The sequence below is a fragment of the Aulonocara sp. 'chitande type north' Nkhata Bay genome, linkage group LG23 (assembly GCF_057382095.1).
Source record: "Aulonocara sp. 'chitande type north' Nkhata Bay isolate Kocher_YH1m ecotype deep benthic linkage group LG23, A_spYH_male_GT1.1, whole genome shotgun sequence".
Lineage (NCBI taxonomy): Eukaryota > Metazoa > Chordata > Actinopteri > Cichliformes > Cichlidae > Aulonocara > Aulonocara sp. 'chitande type north' Nkhata Bay.
In genome coordinates, this window is record NC_141365.1 from 11,998,782 (window position 1) to 12,011,251 (window position 12,470).

The window sequence follows — 12,470 nt, forward strand, 5'->3', positions numbered from 1 at the left end:
CGTGAAGCGCTGTCGGCCGTCTGTTTGTGGACGAAAGCTTCCAGAGAGTTACCCTCTGCTCTACCTCTTCATAGCTAAACCAAAACCCCTGATTACAAACTCACAGCCTATTGGCCAACTGCGGGAATAAGTGCTTTTGGCTGGGCACGACCTCTAGGAGACCCAGCCAATCACAGGGCCGGCCCTTACTGGGCGGCACCCGTTAAAAGATTAAACCACGCGATTATTTTCAGCTTAAACTCACATGGTACTTTTTCTCCAGATTTCATTAAATTCGGATCGAAAGTAAAACGATGTGCTCATTAAAATAAGTTAACCGCTTGGCGTATTTTTCCCTCCTCAAACAAAATGAAGCGCAGACTTCAGCTGCTTTAAAAGACTGATTGTTTAAAATGATATTTGTTAAAGGGATTCTCATTCTACCATCTAACAGCTTCACACGATGAACAAACGACAAAGAAGAAACGATAAAAGTGAATACAGCTCGCCTTATTTCTCACCCGGCTGTGGTTTCGACTTCAGCGTTGTGTGGTTGTCTTTTTTACCCCGCTATTTTAGAGTCCCAGAGGTGTGAGCGGACTAGGAAGAAAAATATATATTTATATATACTTTTCATCAACTGTTTTCAACGAGCTATCTTACAAAGATATTTAACTATCCAACAGCTAGCCAACAAAATTGCACTTTCCTCATGATCAATATTTCACTGGTAAAGTTTGAGTTGCTCTTCTCTCTCCTATCTGCCTGCCTCGATTCAGACACCAGAGTTTTCGGCCCACTCTTAGCATGCTGTAGCTTCACCCCCATGGGTGGATGGTGGAGGACGAGGAGGCTGAAATGGTGGCGAAAAGAGAAAAATCAATGAGCCGTGAAGCCAAAAAGCATCCAAGAGGAACAAACTCGGATCCACCAGCATCTGGTCGCAACACTTCACATAAAGAAAACCTTAAACCCTAAAACCCCACGATTATACCCACCCTCCACCCAGTCGCCCGTCACAGCCCCCCCCCCTCCACATGAAGTTCTTGTTATTTCTGTGAAACAGGTGGGGGCGTCTGTTTGCACCCGTCACACCTCCACATCCATCCAGGTCCATGTCCTTTCAAAGAGCCTTCCAACTTCCCCCTCCCTGACCTGCCAGCAACCGAGGGGCGTGAAGTCCATCCCAGGAAGTCCGTGAAGGCTCAGGTGGTGGCGATGTTGGTGGCCCCTCGTACCAACTGTGCCACATCCCAACTTCACGAACCCCCAAACCATCGGACTCCAGACGGGGGGGCAGGTGATGAGTGTGGGGAGGGTTTCGTATGACTGTAAGTCCACGGATGCACCCGCTGCAAAGGATGATGGGAGAGCATATGTGTCGTCAGAAGCTCTGTGACTCAGTCTTTCCCAAAGGCTCAGGTCGCCCACGTACTTATCAACCTGGTTGGATTTGGGGGGGGGGGTCTGGCACTGTATATGGACACTGAGGTGTGAACCATACGTTTGCACGGATGTCTGTGATATACAGTTTGCAGGGGGTCACGGTGCGTTTGATCCGCTGTAGCCATGCTGATGCTGCTGAGCCTGTGTGTGGTGCTGGTGGAGGCGGAACAGGAAAGGAATAGGGATAGGGATAGGTTAGACTGGGCTTTCTGTCACAGCTGGCATCAAAGGTGAAAGGTCGGAGAGGAGACTGCAGCGATCTGTCGTACAGGTGGGCGGAGGGGCCTCTGGAGTCCTTATCCCAGGTACCACTGTGGAGAGATAAAAACAGATGTTAACATCTGGACTGCTTTAGCAACCACTTACCGGACGATCCCGACTGCAGGTACTTGTCGTCCAAATTTACCCAGAACCAATCAGCGGGGTTACACATATATCACTAAGGTTTCAAAGATTAGTCTAAGGCTGTATGAAATCTTCCCACCGTGCAGCCTCCAGGACGGCTTGTTGTGTGGTTTGTTATTGGCCACAAACCAATGACACTGTGACTGAAGTTTATGGACTTTTCTATGCAGATGATACATTCAACTCCTGTTGCTATAGAAACAATTCTCCAAACTGTGGTTAAAAACTGAATATGGAAAAACTTACTTAAGGATTCATGATGTTACAGTATAAATCTTAAGGTGGATTAGCTTGTAGCGCCAAACTAAATATGTGTGTTCTCCTGAATTCAGGATAACTCAAGTATGTCTTTGAGGAAACATGAATTATTTCTTTAGATTGAAATAAGTGAGACTGTTATTCAATATATCCTGTTACAACACAAGACCAGAAAAGGTGTGTCCATGAATGATCTTCACTCTGACACTGACAGTAGGCCAAACAAACCCACATTCAACCTCCAGACAGTTGGGACCCAGATGGATTAAAATTAAAGCATTAACTGCCTGTTTTTGTAGGACAGGTGACAAAAATATATGCTGATGGTGTCTGGTGGGCTGCCCCCAACAAAGGGCAAATATGAAGTTTTCCATACTTCCTCTCAGTTATATGGGTGCAAAGTAGGGCTGCCACAAACGATTATTTTGATAGTCGACTAGTCGCCGATTATTTTTGTGATTAGTCGGCTAATCAGATCATGCATCCATTGGACGTAAAACATACAGCTTATTGCATCAGCATGCGTCTGCTCTTATATAGCTATCATTAGCTTACAGTTTGAAGTGTTTAAGTTATGTGCTAACTAAAAATAAAGACAAGATGATAGTTTATTAAACTTTTAATGAAATTTGCAGATTATCTCGGTGGAGTATAATAAACTCAGCCGTCTGCTCCTTGCTATCTAAAATATAACAGGACACTGGAGTAAATTCTCGACCATCTCACACTTCTGTTTAATCAGTTTTCTGTTTGATGTTTATTCAGCTGTGCGAAAATTAGAACTTTAATCTCAGCAAAACCAATTTACTCAGGAACAAATAAAATACTGAAAAAAGTCAAACTATAATTAATTTTAATTATTATTATTTTTAAGTTATCTAAGTGACTTATATATCATGTTTAACCTGAGTAGCGAAAGACTGCGGGGGGTTTGAAAACAATGTGCCGGGAGTCCGGTTTTCTCACTGGCTCTAGTGAGCCTTGAACCCCCCGGCTAGCTATTGAGCTGGTGGGTAACAGACGTCTCAAAAAACATCGGAGCACTTTTACAAATATGTGACGTCTTGATAAACCGAGCAGATATTTGAAGTTTACACAGCTACATTCTCACCTGAAAATATCTTAAAAGTTTATTTTGTGACCCAGAAAGAGTAATACGAGTAATATTAATACTAAGTAGTTGCCGCCATTGTTGGAAACTAGAATTGGCTGGGCCGCGCTATGAATTCTGGGATAGGTTGGGCCACGAAGGACACACCCAACCCATCCTTCAAATCTGGGGAAAAGGAGGACGCATTTGTCGGCCGCATTTGGAGAAGTCTTCGAATTTGGACAGCCTTCGTTGCGTCGCTGTAACATAATCGGATCCGAAGGATGCAGCCCCTAAATTTGGACACAGCTACGATACCGGAGACTGCTTCTTCTTCTTCGGGGTTTAGCGGCAGCTGTAGATGCATTGCTGCCATCTTCTGTTTCAGTCTGTTATTAAACTCTTAAATCCTACCACTTATTCCTGCGTCTTTCAGGATCTTACAAAGCTTCAAACGACGCGTTGAATATTAAATTTGTCGTTGACAATTTTGATAGCCGACGTAATCGTGATTAGTCGACTAATCGTGGCAGCCCTAGTGCAAAGGTGTAAAAAATTTAGTTTTAGAAGTTTATGAGGTCAGTGTATGTACAGTGATCACTGTGAGCTAAAAGCTTAGGCTACAGAGTGCTCTAAACACCCAGTCACGTCTTGATGGATGCTCAATCTCCCGGGTAAGGAAATCTCAGAAACTTGGAAACGCTTTGTCCAGATGAACAGAGTCAACTTTCTGAGACCAATTTATCCATTTTTTTCTTCTATTGGGTCTGTGTGACATAGAGATATGATATGATTAAATAGTCTCCAACAGAGATCACCATATAAGCATGTTCAACCCTTCCATTTACGAGTAGCAGCAAATCAGAAGAAAGTCTTTCCCAGGGGCAGGAGCTAAAACAGCATGTTCATAAACTGAGGTGGTGCACTAAAGCATAGTGTAAAGAGATAGAAGAAGATAATTTTGAACCCTGTATCATGCCGAGCTACTCTGCTGCTGTCCAATAATACAGATACACTGTGGGAATTAAAAGACTTTGCCTCCTTTAAGTACACCTCAAACAGTCCCTCCAGGCTGGATTTCTGTTATTTGCTATTTGATGCTATCCTCAGGATATTCTCTTTCCAGCACGATAATCCTGTGGTTGTAATGAACACTGCTGCCTCTAGGGGATGCCAGTGGGGCTTGATTTAGTCGAACCCACAACAGGCTGATGTCAGACTGTCAGGTTCTCGGACTACAAACACAGAACGCTGCTTCTCCTCTCTGGGTATGAGTTTATGACACAGGAGCACAAAACTCTGTGTGTGTGTGTGTGTGTGTGTGTAATCCATCTCTGATAGGCTCGTATCGATTGCCAAAGGTGCATCGTTCATGAATCTCTCCCTCCTCTTCCTCACTGGCCCGTCCAGTTCAAGTTCATCTCTGCGTTACATCATGTCTGGTTGCTAAGGACAACCAGACGGCCCGGGACGTGACTACCATCGCCAAGGCAACCGCATCACCCCCCCACATCCCCGTCCCACTACCCCGCCTCTTTTATCCTCTCCCACCGTTTCTTTCTTTATGTTCATCCTCTCTCGATCACTTTCTCCTCCCCGTCCCACTCGGCACTTCTTCGCACGCACGCACGCACACACACACACACACACACACACACACACACACACACACACACACACACACACACACACACACACAAAGGAATAAAAACAAAACACACACTTAAAGAATGTACATTTTTTAGAAAATGTGCTTCTGGATTTTGAATTTAAAGTGAAAGTTAAATGAAACACGCGGGATCAGGCATTCCTTTTTTTCTTTGTGTGCGTGTGTTGCAGGGTTTCTCTGCACTCAGACCTCAGTTGCTCCTGACTCGTTGTAATTCTATTGCTGTGTGTGTGTGTGTGTGTGTGTGTGTCTGCAGTAGTGATAGAGGAGAAGACTGGAAGGTTAGTTTTTAATCAATACAACTTGCTGACGCTGAGACTTTTCTACCTCGCTCTCTCTCTTCCTGTTTCTATCGGTGTCTCTCGGCCTCTCGCTTGCTCGCTGCACTGCAGCTCCTCCCTCTGTCCTGAGAAGACTCAGAAGATGAAACTCTCACAGGCCAGACAGAGTGTGTTTGTGTGTGTGTGTGTGTGTGGAGTAATGTTACCACACAGTGGGTTGATGCTGACAGCTGTGATTCAGACTGTAGAAACTCATCACAGCGAAAGAAGGAAGGCGATTTTAAAGGAGCAATCTGATGTTGTTTTTCCATGTTTTTCATATTCTCAGCAATCTCAATGTGTTGTCCACCTTGGTACATCCCACTCTGTCTGTGGCTCTTAGCTTCAAGGAAGTAATTCATTGTGCAGCACAACAACCATCCTGAACATCCAGGGAAGTCTGTAAGACGCTCTAAAAGCTGTTCAAGACAATGTCTAAAACCAATCCAAAGTAACAAGTAAAACCAGTCTAAATCACCGTTCAGCACCAGTCTAAAAGCGGTGAAAAACCAGAGATATCGATAACATATTGATTAAGTATGACGGCTTATCGATCACTCAGAGAGAGAAGATTTCAGTGACAGTCACTCTGTGTCATCTGCCCGTCATTTGCTGCAGAGGAAGGTGTGCCTCAACCAAAGCTAATGCAACAGATCTCTTAGATTTCCCGATATAGAGGTATATAAAACCAGTTATCAACCAGAGCTGTGGAGCAAACAAGTATTAGCTTTGAAAAACTGTGTGAGGTACACGAGGAACTCAAGGGCAGTTTCAAAACAAATTTCCCACGTGTAGGACTAATAAAGGTTATCTTATCTTAAAAGCAAAAGGTGATGAAGACTATTTTCTTCTTTTCTTCCAACAGCGACCTTTCACCGTACGAATGTCCATGTGGAGAAAAAGCCCTGATATCATGACAGTTTAACAAAAAGTCACTTGTGTCTTTGAGAGTCTAAAAAGTTCAAAAGAATCTCATTTCTGAAAAACTGGCACTAAAACATTTACACACACACCGTGATACCACAGCCAGCCATAACCTGATCAATACAAGTGTGTGTGTGTTTGTGTGGTAGGGTTTCATTGGAGGCAGTGAGGGTGCTTTCCCCTTTGTGTGTGTAGTCATCCACCGTCTCCGTGTCCGATTTGCAAGGTGAATCTAAAACACACACACTCGTATTGAACACACACACGTATGCAGTGCAAACACCACACCCACATCATGACTCACTAAGTGAGTGTGTGAGTCTTGGAGAAGTGCTGACTCAGGACAAGACAGAAACAGTAGCAATGATAGATGGAGAGAGATGGATGATAGACAAATATTCATTGAATAAAAAAGACAAGTTCAGAAGCCTGATGTGTGACTCCAGATGTCTAAGTCCTGGTGTCAGAATCTTGGTATCTGAGTCCTGGTATCGGAGTCCTGTGGTCCAAGTCCTAGTGTCCTGATGTTTGAGTCCTGGTGTTTGAGAACTGATGTCTGTCCTTATGTCCGAATCCTGATATCTGAGTCTTGGTGTCCAAACCCTGATGTTTGAGTCCTGGAGTCCTGTTGTGTGATTCCTGGTAATTGAGTCCACGTGATTGAGTCCTGATGTCTGAATTACAGACATGATCAAAGTAGCTAAAATTACAGACTGTGAAATGTACTTGTGTCCCTTATGGCACAAATAAAAGCAGGATTTTCATGTAGGTCTTTGAGTTTTGCAGCTCGCTGTCATTTGCACAGCATCAGGTTTTTGTGAACGCCTCTGACGTCTTAAAGATACAAGCTGTCCTTCAGAACGGGCTCATAAAAGACGTTAAAGAGGACCTGCTTTGCTCATTTACAGCTCCATAATATTTTTCTTGGATCTTTCCAGAGTAGCTTTGCATGATTCACAGCTCAAAATATCTTCCCCATCTTCTTCTGGCTTCAGCCTCTCAAGTTAGCTTTCATCTGATTGGCACCTGCCAAAGTGGGTGGGTGGGGCTTCTCTATGCAACATCATCCTGATGCTACAGTAGAAAAAGCTGTGATAACCTGAGTATGTAGATGTGGCTGAGCTCTGGGCTCGCAGAGATTGCTGTACACTGAGCTCAGTATCAGAAACTCTGATCGTGTTTGATGTGAACATTGACGACTGGAACAGCAGATATCTGACAGGAAATAAAAGAAAAGCAGAAAACGAGCACTTCAGAGTGCGTTTGTGGTTTCTGGGCTGGTTCTGGAGCTCCTGGGAGAGAACATGCTGTGGTTCTTCTGTACTTTTGTGTTTTGTCTCGCCTCCCAGTGATGCTGACAGCATGGCTCAGCACTGACTTTCTGACCCAGTGTCCCACCGCAAGTCCGTGTTCTCCCTGATGTTGTGTGTGTGTATGTGTGTGTTAGTTTCGGCGTCTTCCCTCCATCCTTGTCACCATGGGCAACCACCACTCTGACCTGTGTGGGCATGACGCCCACTCTCACACAAAGACAACGCCAGCTGCCCCCCCTGCCCCCAACACACACACACACACATATAAATGTAAACACACTCACACGTGTTTACATTCATGTGTGAGGACCTAATCCAGCCCAAGTGTGATGTTAAAGATGTTAAATCCTTCCTCATCATGTCCACCTCCACCCTAAAATATCACCACTTTCCTCCAAAACACCATCACATAACCCCCCCAAAAATAATAAATCTCTTATTTAAAAAACATACATGCTGGCTTTAAAAACATGTCTTCTTCTCTACTGTGTTTAAACTCTCCAAACAACGTCCACATTTCCTAAAAAAGCTGTGAGTCGTTTTCCAAACCTGCTGAATCTGAAGCAGAAATAAAACAAAAAAAAAGGACCAAATTTTCTTTATTTTCCAACAAAACACAAAAATTCTCCTGGATATTTTTGTATTTTTCTGATGACTGACGGTTAAATTCATTCCCAGAAAGGAAACCTTTGGAGGAGAAGCTGCTCATCACTCGAGGAGCGCGACATCGTCCCCGAGAGACGGAGAAAGAATAAATAACACAAGTCTGTTTCTGGCAGCGGTGACAAACACCTGGCTCATGTCTTCACGAGAGAGAGTGTGTGTGTGCGCGCGCTGGTGTGTGACAGAGTCGATAAATCGACACCCTTGTTCACTGCGGGCCACCACACACACACACACACCAAAGCGATCAAGCATGTCTGGATTGTCAACAGAGGACTCCCACCTCACTGTTTGTGTGTGCGTGCAGGATGAGTTAAGTCAAGGCTGCCCAATCGTTACTCTCTTCATAAATCAGCTGGCAAACAGACCCTGACCCCCCCCAAACACACACACACACACACACACACACACGCGCGCGCGCGCCTGCACACACACACACACAGTATCCAATGAGGATGCTGTGTTCACTAACCACCCGCCCTGCAGTAAATGATTCAGGCCTGAAGTGAAGCGCTGCTTCTTTCCCTGTTAATGTCTTTGTTTATAAATCCCAAAATCCTGTTCTCCGATTGGCTGATGGGTGTCTGACCTCTTTTTGCTTCCTCTAGTTTCACACTGACCAGCACAGGTACACCATGTGTGCGCAGCACGCTCTCTCATGCTGAAAATGAGGCCAGAAGATGCAGTTCCTCTGACATCCAGCAGAGGCTCCAGCAGTGAATTAGTCCCCATAGACTCCCATGTTAAAACTTTACAGCAGAAATAAACATGTTTATATGTTTGTAAACATGTTTGCAGCTGACAGACCTGTGTTTGTTGGTTACCTGTGGTTGCTGAGGGATGTTAAAGCCGGGGTCCCGAGGTCCGACGCTGACGAACCGCTGAGCTGGAGACGTGGTGGGGGTGGAGTAGGCTGCACAACAAACACACAGGCCCGTTATTAACATGTGATGACCTGACAGAGCTCTGATACACTGTAAATTCAATCTCCTTATCTCCTTAAATTCAGACCCAAATCAAGTTAGATTCAGAGGAACCTGATTTGAAAGTTTATATTTTCTACGCTGTTGTTAATAAAGTTTTGACAGAGACTTGACAGAGTTATTTAGAAGAAGTAGGTCAGACAGATGACAAACACATCAAGCAAAAACATCAGTAATAAATACAAAGAAATTTCAGTGTCTCCATGTGTCGTTGATGAGTATTAGGAGGATTAAATATTTTGGCAGTGACTGCATCTGTTTTCGCCAAAAGACAGGAAGCGTCACTGAACCCTGCAGTCAGAAATAATCCAATCACAAATCACTTCTCACAGATTACACGAGAACTAAATATCAGATTAATAACTGAACCCTGATGCGTCGTTCCTTTTGTGTGGGGGCGTGACAGCCAGCAGGAAAATCGAGTTTAAACACGCAGAAGTGATGCGTGATGGTACTTAAATCTGCCGTGTGTGTGTGCGCGCACACTCACTGGGTGAGGTGGGTGAGTTTCCTCCTCCCTCAGCGGAGGAGGTGGAGGGCGGCTTGGCGTCAACAGGCAGTGGGACGGGACGGGCCATCGGAGGAGGCGGTGGGGGAGGCAGCATGGGCGTCGGCAGGAAAGGGTTGTGGACCTTTCCCTGGGAGCTACCATTAGGCTGAAGAGGTGGGGGGGGACACAGTTAGAATATGTGTACGATATTCTGTAAAGAAACATCAACAGGTCGGTCACAGCTCGTCCTCTCAGTGTGTGTGTGTGTGTGTGTGTGTGTGTGTGTGTGTGAGAAAGAGAGAGAGAGACAGAGTGTCTGAGAGTGTGTGAGAGTGAGACTGTGTGACAGTGTGCGTGTGTGTGTGAGAGTGTGTGTGTGTTTGAAGGGAGTTTTGAGATTCAAAATGTGGTTTTAGTGTCAGCGTTACAGTTAGGTTATGGTTTAGGGTAAGGGTTACCACTGTAACCCCCCTGCAAATTACGCCCCTGGGCTGAACATGCAGCAAAAACTGCTGTGACAGACCTGCCTGGAAGTGAAGAACCATCTCTCACAAAGCATGAAATATTTGTCCTGTCAGTGCAGTAAAGACGTGCGTCTTTGTTTCCATCAGTCAGAAGGACATGTTGGTTTAATTTTGTTCTCATCCATAAAATGATGATCCAAAACACCTGTACACAGAATTCCTCCTGCTTTTAGCCCAAGAAGGACGTGCAGGTGCTTCAGTGTTAAATCAATGCTGCAGGTACGTCGCAAACACAAACCCTTCTGAAACCTTCCTGGAAACGCTGCGTTAACGCAGCCCAAACCACTGTGATTGGTCTGTTCAGTACCGACGAGTCCTCCTGAGCATTTCCAGCTACTTTTTCACTGCAATTATTGAATTTATCAGAACAATAATCAACACCTTAATACGAAGACTGACAGACAGCAGGGCGATAAGAGTGGATGTGAAGAAACATACAAAGAAGTGGGAAAAAAAAGAAAGGGACAAATATGTTTGCCTTCAAAGAAAACTGACCATAACAAAGAGCAAGGACCGAGGAGGGATTCAAATCAGTAAGACACCGGGACACCTACTCAGCTCTACTCCTCAGGCGTGGAGCCATCTGATTGGCTGCTCTCCTCTGACTTTACTCTTTATTTACTGTGATTCGACTCTCTGATCAGTTTGACTGACTCCCTGAGGGACCGTAATGATATTCCCGCCTATGACGGGAACAACACAACATCGGGTAGTAAGACCTCTAAGCAGCATTTAGGAAAATCAGTTGTAATGGCTTGTGTATCCATCAGGGGGAGCAGGGTGGAGGCGTATTCATTTACAAGCTTGTTACACGAGACCTTTTCAATTTGTTCATAGATCCTAGAATTAGAAGAGAATCATAGCGTTGACCTTCAGTACTGATGAGTCCTGAGCATTTAAAGCTGCTTTTTCACTGCAATTATTGAATTTATTAGAATCCTGATGATGGATACATAAATAAACACTTTAATAACACAGTTTGTTAAATATATTAACAGTAGTTTTACTAATAATGTCTGGATTTAAAGTGCAGTAAACTGCAGCTGTGAACCGCTTCTATTTTTTAACTCTCCTTCAGCGCTCTGCACATCTGTGATAAATCACTGCAGGAATTTTAGCGCCAACGTTTACAGACAGGTGAGCGAGAACGCAGACTGTGATTTGAACTCACGAACAGGAATCATTTTCTTTGTATATTCCCGGACTTTTCACTTTTCTCATTTTAGTGCTTGTTGTTCAACTGTCGTGCTCCGAGCCTCCTACAGACAAGCAGCAACCCCCCATCTCTGCGATGTTTGAACGCCACCGCCGTGTCCTTTAATAAATTTCATCACATAGGTTGCATTTAGATTTTTACAAATGTTGAAATCCTGTTTTTAAAGTTTGCATACATAAAAATTATACCAGAGTGTAAATTAACAACATGCAGAAGTAATTTCTACTTGGTGCAATGACGTGACGGAACATGCATGTTTAGTTTAGTCAGGCCGCTCATTTAGAGAAACAGATTTCAGTGCAGCGCCGCGTACATGAAAACTCTGACATCAGAATATTACTCGTTTTATCTTGGAGTAACTGTGAAAGTGCGTCTCTCCTTTTTGAAACAAAGATTTTCAACAGAAACTGAAGATCAAACAGGAAAACCTTACATTTATTAAAATTTACACAGTAGTCTGCACTCCATTTCTTTGGCAGTCTTCTGATGTCCTGTTTTATGGAAGGCACCATGAGGTTGCTTTGTTTGTTTGCTTATGTTGCACATTTCCAAAGACATCATCCCAGCCCCTGGACAACTCAGCTGATAAGAGTTACACACCCAGGCACATCCATCAAGGTAACACTATTCTGATAAACTTTCATAAACATCCCCATCTCAGGTACGAGGATGTCCAAAGGACAATTCTGGAACCATCATACAGCCTGGAGGGCAGGTGAAAGTCCGGCCTCTCTTATACAAACTATAGAGGAATTACATTTCGCTCAAGACTTTTGCACAACATGAGAGTTTAAAGAAATCTAAAGAATGAATGAGAATATTAAGCTGCAACTTAACAGAAACGATGAAGGATGCGCTTATAATTCAAACAGAGGTCTGAAAAGGCAACAGCCCAGCAAGCAACAGAATAAATGATAAATGAAGATGTACCAGTCTCAGAAATCACCTCCACATCTGGTTTGGGATCTATGAGGAAGCTTATTTCTTTTTTAAATTTATTTATTTATTTATTAGATTAGATTGAAATGGATAAATGAAGAACTTTACTGGAAACAGTTTTAGTGATCTGCAGTATAAAACGTCTGGATGGCCAAATAGACTGTGAAGTTTTATCCTTTATTTTACATTTTTAAAAATTAAAGTTTTTATATTTTAATGGGTAAAGAGTTTTACAGCGACAGCTATCAAAG

At 43.8% G+C, this 12,470-nt stretch overlaps 1 protein-coding gene across 8 annotated transcripts in view; it reads right to left on the reverse strand.

Moving 5' to 3' along the window:
• Positions 1-982: 982 nt before the first annotated feature.
• Positions 983-12,470, reverse strand: part of nfia (nuclear factor I/A) — a 144,838-nt gene continuing 133,350 nt past the window's right edge. For 7 of the 8 annotated variants that reach the window (XM_086284759.1, XM_086284758.1, XM_086284760.1 and 4 more), the window contains 3 exons: positions 9,541-9,706; positions 8,892-8,980; positions 983-1,736 (listed from right to left, as the gene is read on the reverse strand). In XM_086284759.1, the coding sequence (XP_086140885.1) occupies positions 1,722-1,736; positions 8,892-8,980; positions 9,541-9,706 (270 nt within the window). In that variant the 3' untranslated portion in view covers positions 983-1,721. Of the gene's footprint in view, positions 1,737-8,633; positions 8,981-9,540; positions 9,707-12,470 lie in introns of those variants that run through there. The other variant, XM_086284757.1, reaches the window with a different exon arrangement.